This window comes from Rattus norvegicus, chromosome 5 (assembly GCF_021556685.1).
Source record: "Rattus norvegicus strain SHRSP/BbbUtx chromosome 5, alternate assembly SHRSP_T2T, whole genome shotgun sequence".
In the NCBI taxonomy this organism is placed as follows: domain Eukaryota; kingdom Metazoa; phylum Chordata; class Mammalia; order Rodentia; family Muridae; genus Rattus; species Rattus norvegicus.
Window position 1 is genome coordinate 27,234,172 of NC_141538.1, and position 22,353 is coordinate 27,256,524.

Genomic DNA, 22,353 nt, shown 5'->3' on the forward strand with positions numbered 1-22,353 from the left:
CAGGGCAATACTCCGCTAATGTTGACTGATGTGTCGTGGGAAACCCATCGTTTAGTAATATCTCAAAAAGCCCTGCTCACTCAAATTTATCTTTATACGAGGCTATGATTTGTAATTTGACACAATTCTGGAGAATTAATGGTCTCCGCTGAGGAAGAGTCAGAGCTAGAACACAGAGCACCAAGCTTACCTCTGAGAATTCAGGGCTGTAGCTCCTGGAGCCGTAATAAAGCACTCCCACTCATCTTCTGCTGTTTGGCACCGTAAGAACCCCTTTATAAAATTACTGCCTTGGAGTACCCAGCAGGGCACACTTTATTTCCTCTACAATGTAAATGATGGGTAAAATAGTTTGTATGTAGCACGGGCAGCAACAGAATTGATTATTGCAAAGATTTTATGTATTCATTTTTTTGCTATTACCGTACTTCAGTTAACAAACTGGTTTCCAGTTTGAAAGGCCCCGTTAAATGCAGCCTGGTGCTTGGTTGGCAATTTGTTCTCTGTTAAATTGTTGTACAGTGTTTTATACAACGTCTGTAGAAAAGAGCTGCCTACAGTAACGGAGCAGAGGGAGTATCCACTCCATGAATATAGACGAGGAGAAGTTGCTTTTGACCCGCTGCCATGCACAGACTACTTTTTCTTAGCAGCCAGAGTGAATGCTTTGTGGCTTGAGGGACTCTGCTCGTCTCCATAATTAACCACACAATCAGGAAGTCATAAGCACAGCCCTTCCTTTGCCTTTGTGTAGTATGAGGGTTTTTTTTTTTTTTTTCTTCTTCTTCTTCTTTTTAGTAATTTTTCCCCACTGCTAACTTGGGACCACGCGGTTTAGGTTGAAATTTTTTTTTTTTTTTTCCCGGAGCTGGGGACCGAACCCAGGGCCTTGCGCTTCCTAGGCAAGCGCTCTACCACTGAGCTAAATCCCCAACCTGGACCACGCGGTTTAAAGGGAGCACCTTCCCACTTGCTTTCGCAGCACAGGTTGGAAGGTTTTCCATGTGGATCGATTGATGCCACTTTCTCCTTTTCAGGAATCTGTTGATGCAGAAGGCCCAGTGGTGGAGAAGATTATGAGCAGTCGCTTAGTGAAAAAGCAGGTGAGTGCCACGTGCAGACCTGGGGATCCGCGTGAGGTGACCTTCCAGGCTGTTGGCTGCACACTGCCCTTTTAGGATTCCGCTATAGAGCTGGGTATGGTGCTTGGTACAGGAGGATCAGAAGTTCGAGGCCAGCTTCTTCTTCTACATGTGACCATTTCTCAAAAAAAGCAACAACAAAAAGAGAAAAGAAAAGAAAGAAAAGAGAAGGAAAGCCAAAATGATTACGTTATCATAAGATGAAACTTCTGGTGATATTTCTGATTCCCTCTGATATACTAACCCAATATAAGTTAGGGGATGGGTGACTACTCTGGAATGAAACCAGGACTTCATTAAGCAATGACATTAAGATGTATCAGCCTGTGCACAACCCTATTTGGAGAAGGCAAGAAACCCGAAAGACTCCAAAGCACTGTTTAAGACGTACAGAGATACAAACTGCCTTCTTCATAAAAAACTTCATAAAAAGACCTTTCTGGGGGCTCCCCATAGAACTGCCCTCAGCAAGGTCTGCCTGCCACTTATCAGGCCGCTCACAACTTTTTGCATATATAGCTTAATGTGTGGAGAGTAGCTTTACTCCCGCTACAGAGTTGATATTGATAAGCGGAAGTGCCTGCCAGTAGGAGCAAGTAAGCTAGTGGCCGAGGGACATTAGAAAGAAGAACTCTGGTATTTTCTCTAACCACTGGAAATTCTCTACTCCACGTTGGCTGCCTTTGTGCCCAAACTTGAGAATGCTGAGCTTGTGACTCTGGAAAGTAGGTATCTCGGATTTAGGTCAGCCAGTCGAGCCCGAATAGTTCTGTTGTAAAATACATACAAGGTATAGTTTCCCAGTGGCCAAGAGAGTCGTGGGACGTAGGTACTATTCTAAAGCTTATCAACTATCAGTTGAGGGAAAATACAGACAGTCAGACAAAAGCACCACTACCGGCAGCAAAGCACTGGCAAGCACAGGCACTTAACACAAGTACTTCTGTTAATGCATCGTCTATTGGGGCTAAAGAGCAGTCAAGAGCACTTCCTGCTTCCAGAAGACCTGAGTTCCATTTCCAGCATCCTTTCTAAATGTTTCAAAACTCCAACTCCAAGTGATCCAATGCCCTCTTCCGACCTGCAGTCACACACGGGCACACACCTTGACACGTGCGTAAAAAGAAAACTCGTGTTTCTTAAACTAAGAGCTCATCGAGATACCATTGCACCAGCAGTAGGCTTGTGCGTACCTCTCGCTAAGGTTTGCTTTTTTTCTTACATATTCAGGATTTGCACATGCATCAGCTCATACACCACATGCTCCTATAAAAACTATCCAGAGCAAAAGTCAGGGAACTTCAAATCGAGCTCGAAGGTGGGGCATGTAGGGAGCAGTTGGTGACTAGATTTGTAGCTTCATGCCCTGATGGGTTAAATGATAAAAACCAAGCCAGGTTTGTCACCGGTTGAAACAGGCATGTGTACCGCTTAACTCATTCGGAAGGGTGCCTTTTTCCTAATGACCCTAGAACTGTTAGTTTGCGTGTATAGATATATGGTAATATAGTTGATGTGCTTCTGAGAGTGGTCCCTTACCGGATTGAAGTGACTCGAGGAAAACAGCATGTTGCTGGGATGGGGTGCACTAACTTCTGTTGAACCGATGGTCCTTCAGCAGACACACTTAGGTTTAGAGCCGAAATTATAATTAGCTTTATTATCCATAGCTAGTGAGATTATTTATACTCGGTGAGGAGATGGCTTTTCTTTCTGTTTTGCCTGCTTCGGAGAACTTGGTACCCATGGATTAGGAACGGATGCCACCACCACCATCTATGAACAGCGCCGTGTGGCTTGCTATCGGGCTGCTGCAGTTGTATATGAGGGCGGAGCGTTTATTGCAGCGGCTCCCAACCTTCCTAACTCTGTGACCCTTTAACGCGGTCTCACTGTTACTTCATAACTGTAACCTCGCTACTATTATGAATTACAGTGTAAATATCTGAGGAGCAGGATGCCTGATGCGTGACCCATGGGAAAAGGTTGTTCAGCCCTCAAAGGAGTCATGACCCACGGGTTGAGAACCGCTGATTTATTGGCTTGGTGAATCTGGGAATGGAGAAGATTGGTGGGAAAAGTTCTCTGAAGACAGGAACTGCCTGAGAGTAGAGAGCCCACATCTGCTCATCCATCAGCAGATACCGAGCGAGCATTAAAGCCACTAACTTTTAAACTGCCCGTGCTTTCAGTCCTCCTTGCTGTCAGTTATCAGTTTTAAAAATTGATAACAATGGCACGTGGACAATATTGCACGTGGAAACAAAAAGAAATTTGAGATTTTGCTTCCTATTACCATGAATAATTTAAGAAATGTCTGTGAAAAGAGAGCTGTTCTCGATAATCTCTCTCTCTCTCTCTCTCTCTCACACATGCACACATGCATTTGTTTCTGTCTGTGTCTCTCTGTGTGTCTGTCTGTCTGTCAGTACCGTGGAAACCGGCTGTGAGCTCTCAGGCTTGTCCTGAGTGTGCTAACATAGTAGGAGCTCAGTGTGTTCCCAAGTCAGTCACCTCCATTCCCTCAACACCACAAGGCTGGGGATCCATTGTAATGGAGTTCTGCGAACTCAGACGGTTCCCTGGGAGAGCCTCCCTCAGCTTAGCACACCACGACAATTTAAATATCGTCCTAAACACAAGTTAATATCCCCAAGATACCCCAGGGGAGGGGTCTTGTATATGCACGTTGAGTTATGTCTGAATGTGTGCGTAGACCTTTAGAGGGCATAGGTGTTTTGTTTCTCATATTTAGTTACACACTTTCTACATGCCATCTGTCTGTAGAAAATAGTAAGTCCTTTTTGGATCATAAGGGCAGAAGTATCTTAGAGGCAGATGCTGGATAAACTATATTCCATCTCCTAAAATATTTCTTTAACTTATTTAATATGATATGTCTTCTCCATAAGAAGTCACTTTAACTTCCAGGATAATCGGGCCAAACAATAAAAAAAGAGTAGAATGTTTTATAAAATTGAAGTCTTAACCATATTCCCTCGAACATACACATTTTCTCACAAAGTAGACCGTGACTCTCAGTCTCTGTTGGAGTGTGAGCTATATTAAACCAAAAGCAACTTAGTATTTTTTGTCTGGATACTTTTCCAGTTTTTGTTCATTATTGTATAGTTTTGAGTAGGGAGCCGTCTAATTTAGAAAGGCTGTCCCTTCTTTTGAGAGTGCAGGTTATCATGTGCTGGTGGCCGTTCCCGGCCGCGTTAGAGAGGTAGGCTCCTTGCCTGATGTAAAGTTCTTGGTCACATGAGCAGTGAGACAAATGTGTCCATACATCCAAACGTCAAGTTTCGTGTAACCTGTAAGGATTCCTTATACTCACAAGGAATGGAAGGAATACCCATTTTTCAGATGTCTACCGGACACATTAAAGTACTCAGAGCTCTGTCAGGTTAAACAGTAGCTGGCCAAGGAGTGACGTCAGTGTGGTGTGTACGTATGTGCTTGTGTGGAACTGTAAGTCACCGCCCATCATTGTTCATTGAGTCTGCAGAGTGTGGTAGTTTCCGCACACTGGTGGTGGCAGTGTCAGGTGTTGGAGGACGGACAAAGGAGAGGTCTTTAGTGAGTTACTGAAGAGAGTCGTGACTCCAGATCCTATCAGTATAGCATGTACATATTTATGTGAAATGTGTTCTCAGCTGTACCTGAAGCTCTGCAGCAAGACGTGGCCATGTTACATGTATGGCCAGTTAGACAGAAGACAGTGTTTTGTTTACCTGGGGACGTTTAGAAGGCACAGGTCCCACGGCGGTTCTTTACCAGTTCCAGGTGCTGCTAACCAGAGTCCCTGAGCCCATTTGCTTCTCCCAGACAGTTCTGGATCCTCTTGCCGGGAGGTTTCGGCAGGTTCCTCTGGGAGAGGTGATGAGGACAAGAGAGTAGCTCTTACTGTGTTGGAGACAGATAGCTTTCAGGGAGCAGAACGGAGCTAGAATGCAAGCAGGTTCTACTGCTGAAGGTTCGGGTCTGCGTGCTTTGCTGCCAAAATCATGGGATGCTGAGCCCATTAAGGACAAGGCAGAGGGCTGGAGAGATGGCTCAGTGGTTAAGAGCACTGACTGTTCTTCCACAGGTCCTGAGTTCAATTCCCAGCTACCACATGGTGGCTCACAACCATCTGTAATGGGATCTGATGCCCTCTTCTGGTGTGTCTGAAGACAGTGACAGTGTGCTCACATACATGAAATAAATAAATAAATCTTAAAAAAAAAAAAAAAGAGCAAGGCAGAAAGGACAGCATAGAAGGGAAGACAGGAAATGACATCACATAGATGATGGTTTGTTTGATTCCACCCAGAAGGAGTGTCGTTTTTTTCAAAAATTCACAAATATGGATTGCACCCCAGGTTTGTAAGAGCATGGTTACTTGAGATCCACTTTGAGTTGACTTTTAGGACATGCCGTAAGGCCTCCCGCTCTGACTCATTGTCTGCTTTCATCGTTAGTTTTCTACTGGAGTCTCGAATTCTGTATAAACGCAAAACACCTTGAACAGGAGTGGGATGAGCTAGCAGGGTTAGAAATGGGGCGTCGGGTCCTAGATGGGTCTTCACTTGAAGCAAAGAGAGCAGTGAAGTGACCTGGGTTTTTGTGCTGCCTCTTGTGGTGTAAGCAGTCATTTCCTTTCACTTTGGAGAAATAAAAGCTGAATTGGTTTAAAACGCTGTGTTGTGGTTAGGACCTTTCATAAGGCCACTGGGATAAAAACAAGATGTTGTAGGTGTTGGCCACATTCTAGAATGTCTAGGCTTCTCCTCGGTGGTAAGCAGTGTAAAATGCAGGTTTAATTGAAACTGATAAAAAAGATTTGCAGAAATTCTAAACAGATTGTAGTCTGTAACTGTGGTCTGAGTATTATATACGGAGGCCAGCCCGAGAGCTCTTGTAAGACATGTGCCCCCTGTCATCCTGGCCCCGACCACATTCTTACACTACCCTCATTTTCTTCAAAGATCTGTGAGGCCACACAGCACCCATGAGTGAGCCTCCAGGCAGGCTGGCGGGCTCTCGTAAAGCATAAAAGAACTTCCTGAAACGCGGATAAAGGATGTTTATGATTTACGTCTTTGCTTTATCTGCTCAAACACTTGTTAAGAAACTGACATATCGTGAATCGTTTCACGCCCTAAGAGCAAAATCAAAAAAGGAGAGAGAGAGAGAGAGAGAGAGAGAGAGAGAGAGAGAGAGAGAGAGATATTACTAAACCATAACGTCGATGCTGACTTCCATACCCTCTGGAAGCAGTCTGACCACCGAAAGCTCTTGACTTGGCGGACGTGCATCGCAATTTCAACCTGCCTAAATGTGGGATCGGAAGTGTTAATTTTATTTGGCTGCTGCTGTGCGTGAAACATCTTGTCTGAGAGGCTTTAATTGTTCCACTGAGTAAAACTCAAAACTATGACTAGTGATGCCCAGAATCCCACCGTAAGAACAAGGTTTCCTTTTATATGGTTTCTTGTTTAGAGTTATTAACTATATGGAGAAATAAATGTCTTTTAAATATTTTAAAACATTACAGAACCCACAATGTAAAGTTGCCACGAGGCAGCCAAAAATAATACATATGGCATTCAGGAGAGCAGTTGCTAATTGGCTGCTGCCTGAGAAAATGGTACACTTGGCGTCTACTTAACACTGCGGGTTTGGCAGAAAGCCAGGTTTGGGGTCAGGTTGTTGTGAATGAAGCTGCATGTGGTTAGGGAGGAGTTAAAATGATTCATGCCGTACAATCAGAAACACGTTGAGTAGAGCAGCGTGCATGTGCCTGAGTACGTCAGTCCCCATAGCACAGACTGCTAAGGCTTCTTCCTATGCGCTCAACCTTCCAGGAAGGCCACCGCGGGCACCGTGTCCCCATGTGGGAGTGTGCGGCTGCTTTTGAAATCTTCAGTGTATGATTTTTAAAGTGTGTTCCCCAATCTTCTTTTGTTGCAGAAGGAATCTGGCGAGGAAGTAGAAGTTGAGGAATTTTATGTGAAATACAAAAACTTGTAAGTAAACTGTTCCTCTTTTCAATGGGGAAGGGTATGCCTGGGCTACAGGACTTTTGAAGGATTGCGAACATGAAGAATTCTGTCTGGTCTCTTCGGTACCTCAGAAAGGCAGTTTCCTCCTAACTTTGTTATTTGTGGTATCTCGCAGTCTTTTTTCTAGAAAATATTTAATGTGTAAAAGTAGACTAACTTTCCTACTTAACCAAGAAGGCCTTTGTAGACAGAAAGAAGCATCAGATGTGATAATAGAGAAATAAAGTAAAAGTGGTCTGCCCCCAAATAGCAGCTCTTGCTCTCCACAGTTGTTCCTCTCCTGAGCTGAGATGAGAGCTCTGTACTCCACAGAAGTCCGTTGGCCCAGGACACCCTCAGGCTCCAATGCAAGCTCCAACTTCATGTGGATTGCTTTCCAACGTTGGTTTGGTTTAGTTTAGTTTAGTTTAGTTTTGCTTTAATCTGAACACAGCCGCCTTGAGCTGCATTGTATAGGATCTGTATAGGCCAGCCATCATCATGGTTTTCAGGATTGGTTATTACCCTCCTGAAGAAGACCAAGGCTCTTCCTAACCAGACAGACAGCTAAGGACAGACACCTTCATTGATCACAGATCACTTTTCTCTGCTTTGCTCTTTTGAAGACACACCCTAAAGCCTGGGTGAATCAGTCCTGGGTTTCTAAGGAGGGTTTTAGGAGTGGCTGTGAAAACAGCCTAAGAGCGTACATTGCCCTAGGAAACTGTGACCACTGGGTGCCATGCTTCTCTACTTTTGTCCCTTTGGTCTGCCATGTGTAAATACAGGGTCACTCTTTGGAGGAGGTAAGCAAAACATCAAGGAAAAAGATGAAGGTGTCTCTCAGTCTCATTGTGAGAGTCAGTAAAAAAACTGAAGTCAGCAGCATAAAGTAAAATGGGTAATAACTGTTGCCTGCCGTCAGCCGTGTGTCCCCATGGTGAGCTTATGTCTATGCAGATTGTTCATATGAGGTGATTTCCTATGGGGGAATCCTTAAGGAGAGAAACCGAAGCGGGTAACCTAAATGAGCTGCAGGGGGAATTCCCTTGAGTCAGATGGAGGACTGAGGGTAAGAGTTGATTGACACATAATTGCACCAATAGACGACAGACATCGGAGACAGAGTGGGTGGGACCCAAGTGTCACCATCCATTCCCTTGTGGGAAGCTCCAAAGGCAGAAGAGTTATCAAATAGGCAACAAGTTTAAGGCGGGGACTAAGCTGGCTTCCTATGCACTATTATGGAGATGAAAGGGGAATTAAACTTTCGATAAGATTTTTATTAACTTGTTTTGATGCTAATTCAGATTTGTAGGAAAGTTGTAAAAACAGTAGGAAGGATTTTGTGTGTGTGTGTGTGTGTGTGTGTGTGTGTGTGTGTGTGTGTGTGTGTGTGGTTAATCTGTATCTGAAATACTTTGAGATTGTTAAATATGGCGATGTTTGCTAAATCAGCTGGTTTCACCCCTTCCAGGTGGAACATTTGGGCTTTTAACATAAGGATGGCCTTTATTCTCTCTGCCCTGGCTAATTCATAGCCAGGGTGGTTCATTTTCTTGAGATTTGAATTCTTCACTCTGGTAGAAGTATTTATTTTGCTCACGTCACTCCAGATGTGCCTGGTAGGGGTCCCTTTGAGCCGGCTCTGTCTTTTCCCTCGTTGCTTTGGGAGCTTCAATGCCAGAGAGTGCTTGCAGCTCATCCCGTCTCCGCAGGCTGCAGCCGTAGAATCAGTTTCGGTGTTTTCATTAGATGGAGACTGTAGGAGCCAAATGTGGGCCGTGAGCTTGCTCATTGCTGCCGAGAAGCCCCTGTGTGTAGTCGGTGTTGCTAGGATCGTGTACACACCTGCAAACCACATGCACACGTGATCTTCAGACACATGGACCTGTTCGTTACACATATGTGCTTACCCCTACCTATGCACCCACCCACGTAACCACAGAACAGTGCCTTCAGTTGATAATTCCAGCACCACCCAGCACTCCCACGGGGTACCCTCTGCCCTTTCTCTTTTCAAGGGTAGCTGTTCCCCTCTTCAATGATAAGAAGCTTGGCTCTTATGCCTCTGTGTGTGTTTGTTTGCCAACCTTAAAATATACAGGAAAGGAGTTAAGACTTCCTAGATGAGCCTTTAGTGGTGCATGCGTCTTTAATCCCGGCCCTCGGGAGGAGGCAGAGGCAGACAGATCTCTCTGAGTTGGTCTACAGAGTAAGTTCCAGGACCACAAGACTACACAGAGAAACCCCCGATCAAAAACCAAAACAAAACAAAACAAAATGAAAAGAGAATTGCTAGCTGAGTTTTTTGTTTTCGTTCCTTTGTTTAGAATGTTCTATACTAAGTTTCTCAGATACAGGCAAAATACCTTCCTCAAAGTTACCTTAGTTCCTAAGTCCCCATCACATAACTATTTACTCCATTCACCGTTGAGTTGACCAGTCCCAGTTTGTGATTTAATTGTATCTTACACATCTCTTTTGTATTGTTAAGTTGGTGGAAACACTACCGTTAGTGAGAAGTCAGAGCTATATACAAAGATTAGTCAGATGAGAAGCTTTCCTTCTGCTCTAACCTACCATTTAATGCTGCCGCTCCTTTGACACGAGCAGCAGGTATATAGGTAGGTGTGTGCACACATAGGTTCACATGCATTTCCCTGTCTTAAAAGGCTGTATAACATTGATATACCTTTTGATTTTTTTCCCTCCTTCAGTCCCAGCCTGGACACCACTACATGAGTCTTTGTGAGGGGGTGTGTTTATATTTTTTACAGCTACGTAGTATTCCACAGCGTGATTGTAGTACACCTCTACAGTATCCCATGTTTGTGACTTCGTAAATAACTTCTCGAATTTTGTAGTGATAGACAGGGCCACAGTGATTTTTTTTCTCATGCATACCTATATATTTTCAATTTGTTGGATATTTACCATCAGGGTGAATTCCTCAAAAACGGGATTGCTATATGAAGGCATAAAAATACACGTGGCTTTAACAAAATCTTGTAAATCCTCATCTGTTTGTTTGTTTTGTGTGCATACATGTGAGGGTACATGCATGTATGCCACTGCACATCGTGAGGACCAGAGTCAGTGGGAACCAAGGACCAAGCTCAGCTGTCTGGGGTTGCAGGAAGCACCTTATCCCTGAGCCATTATACTAGCCCCGTGTGTGTAGTGTTGAGAGATGTGCCAAGCTCCTGCGTGCAGAGGTGTCCTCAGCCTTCCCAGCATGCTGGGCTGCCTTCTTGATCTCCCTGACACTTAGTTAACCTTTGATCTTACGAACACCATTTTGTAAGGTGTGCCACTTCCCTGTGTATGCGTCTTGCACATGTTCCTATCATTCATGTCTTAGTTTGTGAGCTCTTTAGACTCGAGGGCTATCAGGCCTCTCTTTGGGCCCAAAACCTCCGGGGAGCTTGCAGTCCCGTTGTCTTCTAACCTGCCATGCTTATCACAGTTTAAATTTAAAGGTGAGATGGCTCAGTCACACGCAAACCTGACAACCTGAGTTTAAACCCCAGATCCCGCAAGAATGACAGGAAAATCAACACCAGAAAGTTGGTTCTTACCAACAATGGTGTCTGACTGCCACATTTGCATCTCCTGACCCCTACCTCAATAAATTTAAGAGTTCTGCAGTTAGACGTATCAGTCTTTCGTCGGCTCTGGCTTTCCAGTCATTCTTCCCTATCCTGCTCTAAAGATAGAATTAGCCCACACTCTCCTCTAAGGCACGATGTGTCTGGTGATCACACTTGTCAACGACAGAGACCCGGTCTGAGAAACGCACCATCCTTTAATTCCCTCACTGTGTGGATGTCATAGCATGTCCTTAAATAGACCCAGCCAGCGCAGGTCAGTCCGTCAGTCACAAGGCAGGGTAAAGATGAGCTGTCTAACCATGCTGCCGCTGTACCACGGCTTGCGAGTAGAAGTTCACTCTAAATAATGAAGAGGATTAGACACTAAATGCGCAGCCAGGAACGCAGTTGTCGTCGGCATGAGTATTACCGTATTTAACCGCATGTGCCACACTTTCGTGCACTTGGTAGCGCAGTAAGCTTCTACTTGTTCCCACAGACACATGGGTAACTTGCTGTTCTGTAGCGTTACAGTATTTCTATCACCCAACCGTATCTTATAAGATTATGGGATCACCATCTGCCTTGCTTGTGGTCTGTCATCGATCACATGACCAAGGTTAAGTCTGCCTTTTCCACAGTTACTTGAGATATACCCCTGTGCAATATATCTGTTTGTATGTATGCATCCTCTTTCTTTCTCTCCCGTTTGTGTGTACATGTGTTTGCATGTATGCATGTACATGTTGGTACATGCATATGGAGGCATTGGGAGTCTCTTCGATCGTGTCTTACTATATCCATTGAGTCAGGGTCTCAACTGAACCCAGCGCTCACCAATATGGCTTTCTAGCTGTCCGTAGCAGACAAGGCTTTGTCTTGTGAGCACTGGAGTGATTTATAGGCTTCCATGCCCGCCTGGTGTTTATGCGGTTTTTAGAGAGCCAAATTCCTGATGAGACTCATGTCTTAGGGTTTAGTTAATAACTTAGTTATGATGTGGGAGAAGTGAGCCTGCACTGGGGGCAGGGACTACAGCAGAAGCCATGGAGGAATTGTTTCTCTGCTTGCTCCCCAGGGCTTACTCAGCCTGCTTTCTAATACGACTGAGCACCACCATCCCACTGTGAGCTGGGCCCTTCCACATCAGCCATGAGTCTAGAAAATCACCACAGACTCTCTGAGAGGCAAGCTGATGGAGACATTTTCTGAAGTGAGGTTTCTCATCCCAGACAACTCTAGCTTCTGGGAAGTTGTCAAACAGAAACACCATCGAAACAGCCCCACAATAGACCCCGTTCTTAACTTGATATACAAACACATCGCTTATTAAATCCCAACCTTTCCCTTCTCGCTCATCCCTGAGATCGCATACTGATATTGATATTCCAGTACTAAACATTATAAAGCTCCACAGTGTACATTAAAAGTTTTGTCTTTAGAATGTCCAGTCCCTTAGAGGTAAAAGCCTCTGTAAATGTCCATTGTCTTTAAAATACTCCAAACGCTCTTAATGGTTGACTCTGTAAGATAGAAACAGTAAGTTATATAGTTATTTTTAAAAAGGAAGACAGGGCACAGTTATAATCAGATCAAAGCAAAACTGAAGTCCAGCAGGGCAATAAATTCAGTATCTTACATGTGGGATTCGCTCTAGGCCAGCTTCCTAGCGCATTCCCTTAATACAGCTCCTCATTCTGTGGTGACCCCCAACCATAAAATTAATTCTGTTGCCATCATAACTATAACTTTGCTACTGTTATAAATTATAATGTAAATATCTGATAGGAGAATGGTCTTAGGCGACCCTTGTGAAAGGGTCATTTGACCCCCAATGGGTCGTAACCCACAGGTCAAGAACCACTGCTTGATGATCTTCTGAACTCCCTAGGGGCTAAGCAGCTCTACCTCCGACTGTGCCGTCTACAGTACACCCAGCTGTTGTCATAGTCCCCATACCTGGTTCCACTCCATACCTGTTGCTGTCCTTGGTAGCCAGTCCATGGTACCCACATCTCCAAAACACTAAGATCTGTGACATGACTGTGCCACTCTTTTACCAATAGCTTTTCTTAGGCTCTCTTCAAGGACTCTGACCTGCCACGTGGCGCCAAAGCCTCCGCTTTACTCCATGACCCCTTCAGTTCTGTGGCTTCTTCTGCTGTTGACTGCACCTCCACTCATGTCCTTTTCCGGCTGCCCACGGCACTCAGCCATTCCCACGACCCCTTCATGCTTTCTGAACTAGTGTCACATGTGAGACTCTTACGCACAGACATCACGTCTAGCCTCGGCGCCCTCTGGACTGTGCAGCGCCTGCCTGCCGACCTTGAGGAAGCACTTGCCAGGAGGCTTCGCCTCAGTCATGCTGGGCTCTTCCTTATCACAGCCATTTCTTCAGCCCCAACTGACCAGAACCACAGATTCTTCCTTCAAATACTGAACAGTGCAATAATGTTTCAGGGACTCTCAAACTGCCCTCTGAAACCTCACAAGCCAGGCCTCCACCGTCTGCATAGCTCTCAACACTCTATCTGCCAAGCTCCCATAGAACAGCCCAGTGAACTCTTGAACTCTTGAGCACCCAGTGGTTTTTTTCCTTCCCAGAATGCACCTGTTACCACACTCCTCCTCCAAACCACATGAGCAGGTCTGTCACAGCATGCCCCACAGCTTAGTACCAATATCTGTTTTAGTTAAGGTTTTCGTTGCTATGGTATAATACTGTAACCAAAAAGCAACTTAGCAAAATGTTTATTTGCCTTACGTATACCAAATCATAGTCCACTGAGAGGAGCAGAGGCTGTGGAGGGGTGCTGCTTACTGTTTTGCTCCTCATGGCCTGCTCAGCCTGCTTTCTTACAGCACCCAGGACCACCAAACCATAGATGGCATCGCCCAAAGGATAATCTTTTGGGAGTATTTTCTTAGCTGAGATTCCCTCTTCCCAAATGATTGTGTTAAGTTGATGAAAACCAAAACAAACAAAAGCAGAAACAGCTTGCGTGTCGAGTCAACGCACTAATCAGACGAGTGTTGAGGGCCGGGAAGACGCTCCTGTGATCAGTTTCTCTCCTCGTGTCTCAGCAGCCTGGGAACTGTCTAGTGTCCTTTAATATCTGGTATGTTTCCTAGATGCTCCCTGTTTGTAATGTTTTTGTGGGTCTTGTTGCATATTTATTTTTATACAAGCAGTCTTGTGTGAACTTACCTAATCCCACGAGAATGCTTACTCTACACTGAATTACACTTGCGGATTTATATTGTAGAATATCGATGGTAATATACAGAAAGCTGACAGTCCTTTTAGTGGGTTCAGCCTTTTTAAGAGCGCGTAAACATCTCATGGTGGACATTGGTACAGTTTGTGTTAAATATACAGCTAAATCCCTTGTCTTTGTTGCTGTTTTGAAAGTTTTGAGCAAGTGTAATACCCTCTCATTGGCTGTTTTTGTGAATGATGTCTACTTATTAATGTCCATGTGCCAATTTTATTTTCTTTTACATTACTGAATTGCTTTATTACTTAAATCAGTTTTCTGAACTGTTAGTGGGTTTTTTTGTACATAATCATGTAGTCTGCAGATAGAGATGGTTCATTTAACAGCATTCGTGGCTACATCAGATATGATACTGCTAAATAGTAGACATCCATGCCTTCCGTACCCCTGATCTTTGTGGAAAAGTCTCTGTTGAGTCTCTTGTCTGATAAGACCTGGCTTTATGGCTAAAGCCTAGACAGTCAATTATGTTAATGAAATAACAATCAGTTCCAGTATCCTGAATTTTAAAACAGCTGCTGTAAGTGTTAGATTTTGTTAAAGCAAGGTTCAGCACCAATAGGAGTAATTGTGTGATTTTTTTTTTCTTAGACAAATATCAACACTGTATACTTTAAAATAGACTTTCTAACACTAAGCCAACCGTGTCGTTACTGTAGTAAATCTGACTTTCTTGGTTTTTTTTTTTCTTCCTCTCTTCTCCCCATCTGGGGGTTCAGGAGGCTGTCTGTCTATCTGCTTACCAGTCTGTCTGTCAGATGACAGCTTGTAAGAGTTGGTTCTTCCCTCTCACGATGGGGATTGAACTCAGGTCACTGGACTTGGTGGTGAGCGTCTTTTTCCACTAAGCCCTCTCTCTTGCTGGCTCATCTGCTGTCTTCTTAAATCAGTATGGGAAATTTGCTAGCATTTTACTTCGAATGTAGAAATGATCTAATTAATTTCCCCTTTGTACCATCTTTTTCATCATTACATATAAATATTATTAAAGTTATGTCTCGAAAAGAAATTTTGCTTTTCCGATGGTTTTTGTAAGGCTTCCTTAAGGTTATTTAACAGTGCGTCTTTCTCACAGTTGATCCGTCCATTTAACAGTGCGTCTTTCTCACAGTTGATCCGTCCATTTAACAGTGCGTCTTTCTCACAGTTGATCCGTCCGTGAGCATTTGCCTCTTGCTTTCAGTACTAGCTAGTCTGTGAGAGAGAGTTCTACTTTGTTGCCTTAATGAACAAGAGACAATATGCAGCCTTTGACTCTGTTTCCTTTCCTACTCCTCCCCTCCAGGAGTTATCGGTATCAAGGGAAACCTTGGAGTCTCTGACCGAAAACGTCAGATTGCAGGTGGCAGAGCAGGGCCAGCCTGTGCTAGCCCAAGTGCTTGTATCCAGCTTGGAGCCTTTCTAGTGGCTCCATATGTCTTTGTCCCCTTCTCAAGGCAAAAAACGTTAACTACCGTGGTGGTGTTCTCTGTCAGCTACCTAGAAAGTTGGCAAGAGTAGGTCACTTGATGTTTTCTGATTGTGGTTGTAGCGCTAGTTAATTACTTACTAGAAATCCGTCCACGTTGGAAGCAGACAGTACAGTAGTTGTTACCTTACTACTCATGATAATTATCTGCATGTTTTCATGCACATTCTGTTTGTTTTCTGAGTGTGTGTTGGGAGTTATACGAATCCCTACTTATATAAGGCTTTCCTGTTTAAAATACTCTTCTCTTTCACTTTAGTGTTTCATCAGCCCTACATCTGAAAATACATATTAGGACACAGATATCAATAGAAAAGGGTTTCCGAGATATTTTGCTACTCTGTAGCAGTGTCTTGATGCTAGAAGAGTTGTTTCTTCCAGTCTCAGTGATGACGGAGCCGGAAGCCAGAACCTTGCACATGCTTGCAACACGGTCTGCTACTGAGCTCCATCCTGCCCCTTAGTTTTCTGAAGATAGGGTTTTCTATGTCTTGAACACTGATCTTGAACATACTCTCGTCTCGCCTCTGCCTCCCAGGGGCAACGATTTCAGGCCTGGACCCCAGAGCTTAGCATCAGCTTTTTCATGCCATCACCAGAAAGAAAAACAAGGCGATGGTAGCTATTGGGGCAGTGATGGGCAGATGGGACAACACAGTACCAAACTATCAAATAGCCCAAAGCAGCACATTGTGGAAGGCATCAAAGAGCAAGTGTTGTGCTTGTAAGTCAGGTAGAAGCAGAAGGGAGGGTTCAGAGGATGTTCAGGTGAAGGAAGGTAAAGAAACGTATTAAGCAACATTGTTGCAAGCTTTTAGAAGAACACAAGCTAATAACACAGGAATGATGGTGGAGGGGCCTGGGCTGGAACCAGAGCTGCACCTTGGCTCCGGTGGCTAATGGTAAGGGCCTGTGCATAGGCCCTGTGTGAGTTAGGGACGCACTACTCCCCTTATCCCCAAAGGAATTGGGGCTTTAAACTTAAATCCTTTTAATTTGATAAAACTCCTTTATTTCTCAAAGTTAAAAGGCTCAAAACATTTCATAATTAAGGCCACCGTTTAGTACTCATTGTTTGATACTGACATGTGGTCTGTTAACCTAGGAAAACAACTTGTTATTGGGCTCTTTTCTGTTCGATTGTTTGATTTTAATCTTTTAAGTTTTTTTGGTTTTGGTTTCTAATGGGCAGTGGATAAAGCCTAAAGCAGTTTTTCAGTTCTATTACATTATTGATTTTCAATTATTTTCAAATGTTAGTGACTATATTGGGTCATGCTTGGCACCATCGTTATCATTAAGTAGAGGTGTGTGTCTCTGTGTGTGTGTGTCTGTGTCTGTGTGTCTCTGTGTATGTATGTGTGTGTGTGTTGTGTCTGTCTGCGTGTGTCAGCGTCTGTGAGTGTGTGAGTATGTGTGTGAGTGTGTGTGTGTGTCTGCGTGTGTGTATGTGACTGTGTGTCTGTGTGTGTGTCCCTGTGTGTATGTGTGTTGAATGTGTGTATGTTAGTGTGTGTGTCTGTGTGTGTGTCCCTGTGTGTGTGTATGTGTGTTGAATGTGTGTATGTTAGTGTGTGTGTCTGTGTGTGTGTCTGTGTGTGTGTCTGTGTGTATGTGTGTCTGTGTGTGTGAGTGTGTGTGAGTGAGTGATCTTTTTGATGATTTTTTTTTTAGTAAGACATAAATGAGATGACTTCTCTCTGAATGTTCAAGAGCACTCTTTTCCTGTTCCAGCTCCTATCTTCATTGTCAATGGGCATCAGTAGAAGATCTGGAAAAAGACAAGAGGATTCAGCAAAAGATAAAACGGTTTAAATCAAAACAGGGCCAGAGCAAATTCCTTTCAGAGGTATGAAATAACCTGGTTAGTTTTTGAATTTTGAAATGTTTTCTTTATTAAATATCCCAATGTTTGAATTTTTGGACCAGAAACTGTCCCAAAGACTGGTTTGGTACTGTTACTTGCATATTGGTTAACTGTTATCATTAAAATTTGTAAACAGGAAGTTTCTCATTCTTCCTGTTGTCTTCGTCTAGAAAATGCTGGCTCTTATGACATGTGGTGTTGGTGTGATGGTGTGATTAATATTGTACAGTGAGCGTGCAGCTGAGAAATGGACAAAGCAGACAGAGGTCTGCTGAGAACAGGTCAAAGGCTTCCGTTTATGCTGATGGGGACCAATGGCGGTCGCTCAAGTTTGTGCCTCTTACCGGGGGTCACCAAACAGATGCTGTGCAGCACTGCATAGAGGGTAGGCAGTGTCCCCTACCCTGGTTCTCTTTGTTCTAGGTTATCAGATATAGATAGACAGAGATATCTGATCTCCTTGGAGGAGAGGACCAGCTCCCGACACGATCAGTTATGTGTCAAAGGATGCTTGCACCAGTGCGTAGCTGGCTCTCTGGACTCGAGGTCACCAACTTTGAAAGAGATTACTTGATGGTTTCTTAGCTGTTCTCCTGAAGGAGTTAGCCAGGTGTTTTGTGTTGCTCAAGTGTGAGACTCTGAGTTCGGTCCTTCCACATCGACAGGGGCAAAAGGCAAAAAGTAAATAAAGAGTAAATAACTGGATATAAGCTGCAAAGGATAGGGCTGTGAATGCTGACTACTGGACAGCTGCCTTTCATGTTTGCGTTTTGTGGAGATGAGGAAGATGAGATGGGTAAGGATTTTGATGCCATGGGAGCCCACAAGAGTCTTACTTGGGTCGAGTGTGTGCTTTTCTGGAGCCTGTCTTCAGGGTAGCTGCAGGGCGCCTGGGGCGTCTGGCGCTGTTTTCTCTGGTCTCACCCTCCTGCTGTTTGATCCTGGGAGGCTCGGGTTCCTGGGTGCAGCTCAGTTCTCCCACCTACGAGACCATTAGAATGGTTTTTCTTTGAAAGACTGTCCTGGAAAACAAAGCAGTGCCTTTCTACTTCTTGTCCCCCTCTTTATGAAAGTTAAGCTGAAATGTTGAGACCCTGGGTGAACAGTATCACTAGAGAGAGGGGCCATATGTCCTGTTGACCTTTTTGTGAGGTTCAGCAGGAGGAACAAGGGGAAGTTCAGTGTGAGCTTTTCCCATCCTTAAATCACGGTCCTGTTTGTTAAGTTCGCTTGGACTCTGGCTCCTGTAGTCACACATTCTTTAGGGAATTGTGCCTGGCCCTCATATTCAGCCTATTTCTCTGAACCTGTTGTCCGCATATGTCACTTGTACCCAGGATGCATCCTGGTAAAATGGCAGCTTAGAAACCTTAGTTCTATCCTGCGTGAGAGTTAGTAGAAAAAAATACAGCCTGTCCACCCCTTCTTTTACATACACACAGACCCTTCAGTGATCATGGCTTCACACTTTCCCTGACTCTGTTCCTTTAGGATGTCTGGCTATGACTGCTTTTGCAGTCTTCGCTGAAGCTTTGGCCTCCTGACTCTCCTGAACTGACAGTCTATTTAGAAAAAACATTTAGGCCAGGAAGTCTATCATATGCTTGATGGCATAGAGCTCTCCCTCATTGGAAAGGGATGTGGGAGAGAATAAGTTGGGTATTGAAGCTCGTGTTGAAAAGGAAGTGGTCTTTCAAAGAGCCTGTGGCATCCAAGGGTAGTTCGTGGAGTATTTTACTGCGCGCGTTGTATATAAATAATTGTACACGCTATTGACCGAAACCCAGATGCTTTGAGAAAGCTAACTTCATCGGAACGTTAACGCTTTAAATCAAATGACCACTAGTGTATTCTTTTTCTTACTGCTCACCTCTCTGGAAAAACCCTGGCTTTCCAACATGCTCACAGTCAAATGTGAAACCCGCTGATTTCAGGGTTAGTGGCAGCAGAGCCACATTTTTGTGTCTGCGTTGTTTGGTTCCTAATCCACAGTCCAAAGCACCCAGGTTGGACATTTTAAGTGGGTCCAGTAGCCAGAGTGGCAAAGAATGAGGCATAACTGACTAAGCCACCTTTTGCATGTGAGCATTGCAAAGGGTTACTAAGCTAATCTGCAAGCACATGTAACCATGCGTCTCTGTTTCTGACTCAGGTCAGAATTTTCACAGACGTGGGCTTCTTAGAGCAAGACATGGCCTATAGCTTCCATGGCCACAATCCATTCTTTCACCTGAACCGTATCCCGTTCTCGAATTCTTTCCAAACAAGTAGTATTACTTTGCTTCTGTAAATACTGCTAGCATATTAGTTAAACTAGTTAAGTAACTCTGTTTAAGGTTACTTTGGATTCTTTTCCCCAAACACTCAGTATCCAGCACAAATAAGTTATTGGAATGTTTAGGGATAGCGGGAGATTGTTGTTCTAAATGAGGTAGGAATATCGATTGGCAAGGCTTTCCAACATGCTCACAGTCAAATGTGAAACCCGCTGATTTCAGGGTTAGTGGCTTCTGCTAACATTCTGTACGTGGTGCCTGACAGCGTTCTTAGATGCGCTCGCACATCCTGTGTGTGGCTCTGACTCTTCACCGCAGACTGTCCTTTTGAGAATGCTAAATGTATTGCATGCCATAAGCCTTTTGGATTGCCCATTAGTGAATTGTAATTTCACACTTCATTTGAAATATTCTTAAACATTCCCTCACAGTAGAAGGTTTCACACAGTAATTAAAATACTCAGTTAACAAAGTCTGAGAAGTTTGATTTCCTCACGGGGAGTGATTCTGTTAAATTGTAGCATTTCAATTAATATAATAGAAGATGTCAAATATAAATTTTGTGTTGCTGTGGCCCAAAATATTATTGCCTAGTGCAAAGTGAACTACTACGTCTCTGAAGAAATGAATGCATGAGCGTTTAAGCCTTTTTCCTCTTTGGAACAGATTGAGGATGATCTTTTCAATCCAGATTATGTGGAAGTTGACCGGATAATGGACTTTGCACGGAGCACAGATGACCGGGGCGAGGTAACAGAGATCATTTGTGTTACCCAGGGGGGCTCAGGCAACTCACATGTGTTGACAGAAAGGACAAAATCAAGGCCTGAACCTGGTCAGAGTCTCCATTTTGGCCTGTATTTAACTGAAATTTAATGATTTGTAATTAGTTTTGTGAGTTAATAGGGCTAGTTTTTATGTTCAATCTGAATGGTTTCACTTTTAACCGGTTTTCAATCTGAACGACGTTAAAATGTCATAATTCTATCCTGGTCAGTAAGGACCTCAAAAGATTTTGTGTACATGTGTTATGGAGCACAGAGTTTCCCTGTGGAATTGATAGCACACCTGTGGTGGAAGAGAGTTAGTATTCATTGGCACTGGACAGCCTTGGTACAGCTGGTGCCCTTCAGTTCGTGAGGTGCCTTGAGGGTAGCACAAAGAACTTCTTTTTGAGACCCCCAGACCTGGCTGCCTCGTGTTGCTTTATAAACCTCCTAGACTATAAAAGAATCTGATAGGGAAGTAAGGATGGGGACTGAGCTTGTCCCCATCACTGTGCACCTCTCCGCCATGAGCTCTGGCCTTCCCAGCCTCTCTGTGGAACTGAGCTGTCTGTGTAAGTGCTAAGCTCTTGCTTGGCTTGGGAAAGCCTCCAAACTCTAAACTCTGTGTAATAATGAATCTTGCAGCATTTCAAAGACCGTGTCTGTGACGCCCTCCACACCTTTGTCTTGCTCAGTTGTTCTTAAAGACACTGTCCCATTGCATATTTACATCATCAGCAGATAATTTGGGCGAGTCAGTGTGCCTTGTTCTGTGAACTGAAGATCAACAGAACCAAGCCTTCTCTAACAGGAGACTTCCCACTGACTCAGATCGCCCTGCAGTCTTCTGAGACTCATAGCCTCCATTTTAATGTGACCGAATTCAAGCAGTATCACTTTTCCCCTGAAGACAAAGTAGATTTGTGTGTTCTTTCATTCTGTAAGCAACTGTTCAGTTACATAAACAAATGTGCTAGATGGCTTACTATAATAAATCCAAATCGTGTAATTGATGAATAATTAGATTACATAAAAATTAGACATTGATTGGGCTTTTTTGGTATTCCTTAGCTATGCCTTGATATTTGGTCATGAACTACTGATTCAGATAAAAAGCCAATTTTTTTTTTCCATTGATAACCACCAATGCACTTTCCAATGTACGCTAGAGGCTGCTTTCAGTGCTTATCGTTTTAAAGTGTGGGCAGTTCAGTCTCCCCAGTGCTGGGGGGTTGTCTCGATCAGGGAAGCAGAGCTCATGTCTTTTCCTTAACATATAATATTTATTTGGTCAATGACTTCAGTTCTGATTTGTTTGAACCTGGCGCAGCCCGTGACTCACTATCTGGTAAAGTGGTGCTCACTCCCTTATGAAGACAGCACATGGGAGCTGAGGCAGGACCTAGATCAAGCAAAGATCGAAGAGTTCGAAAAGCTCATGTCCAGGGAGCCGGAGACCGAGCGCGTGGTGAGGACTGGCTCCTGGGGAGGGGCTTAATTTGGGCGTCCCACAGTGGCGTAGCCACCGAGAAACCATTAATGGGACTTACTCTATTTAACAGGAGCGACCTCCTGCTGATGACTGGAAGAAATCGGAGAGTTCCAGGGAGTACAAAAACAATAACAAACTCAGGGAATACCAGTTGGAGGGAGTAAACTGGCTACTTTTCAATTGGTACAACATGTATGTAAACGCATTTCCTTTTGCTTTCAATCAATGCTGTAACTCAGATCCTTTGCAGTGTGGGGAGTATTAATTTTAATGCTGTGGTACGTTTTTGAAACTCAACCATTGGAATATACTTAATTTATTTACCAAGTAAATTAATGCAGAGATGGGCAGATCCATGTAGAAACAATATTTGTTTGTTAGAGGATTTTCTCTGACCATATATTTCGCTGAACTAAGAAAACAGCTGAGGCATAGGTA

At 43.9% G+C, this 22,353-nt stretch overlaps 1 protein-coding gene across 2 annotated transcripts in view; it reads left to right on the forward strand.

Moving 5' to 3' along the window:
• Chd7 (chromodomain helicase DNA binding protein 7) overlaps positions 1–22,353 on the forward strand; it is a 183,339-nt gene that overhangs the window by 119,130 nt on the left and 41,856 nt on the right. For both annotated transcript variants that reach the window (NM_001107906.4, XM_087548652.1), the window contains exons 6-11: positions 1,038–1,103; positions 7,101–7,156; positions 17,248–17,362; positions 20,323–20,406; positions 21,754–21,891; positions 21,986–22,107. In NM_001107906.4, coding sequence (NP_001101376.2) covers positions 1,038–1,103; positions 7,101–7,156; positions 17,248–17,362; positions 20,323–20,406; positions 21,754–21,891; positions 21,986–22,107 — 581 coding nt within the window. The remainder of the gene's footprint in view (positions 1–1,037; positions 1,104–7,100; positions 7,157–17,247; positions 17,363–20,322; positions 20,407–21,753; positions 21,892–21,985; positions 22,108–22,353) is intronic.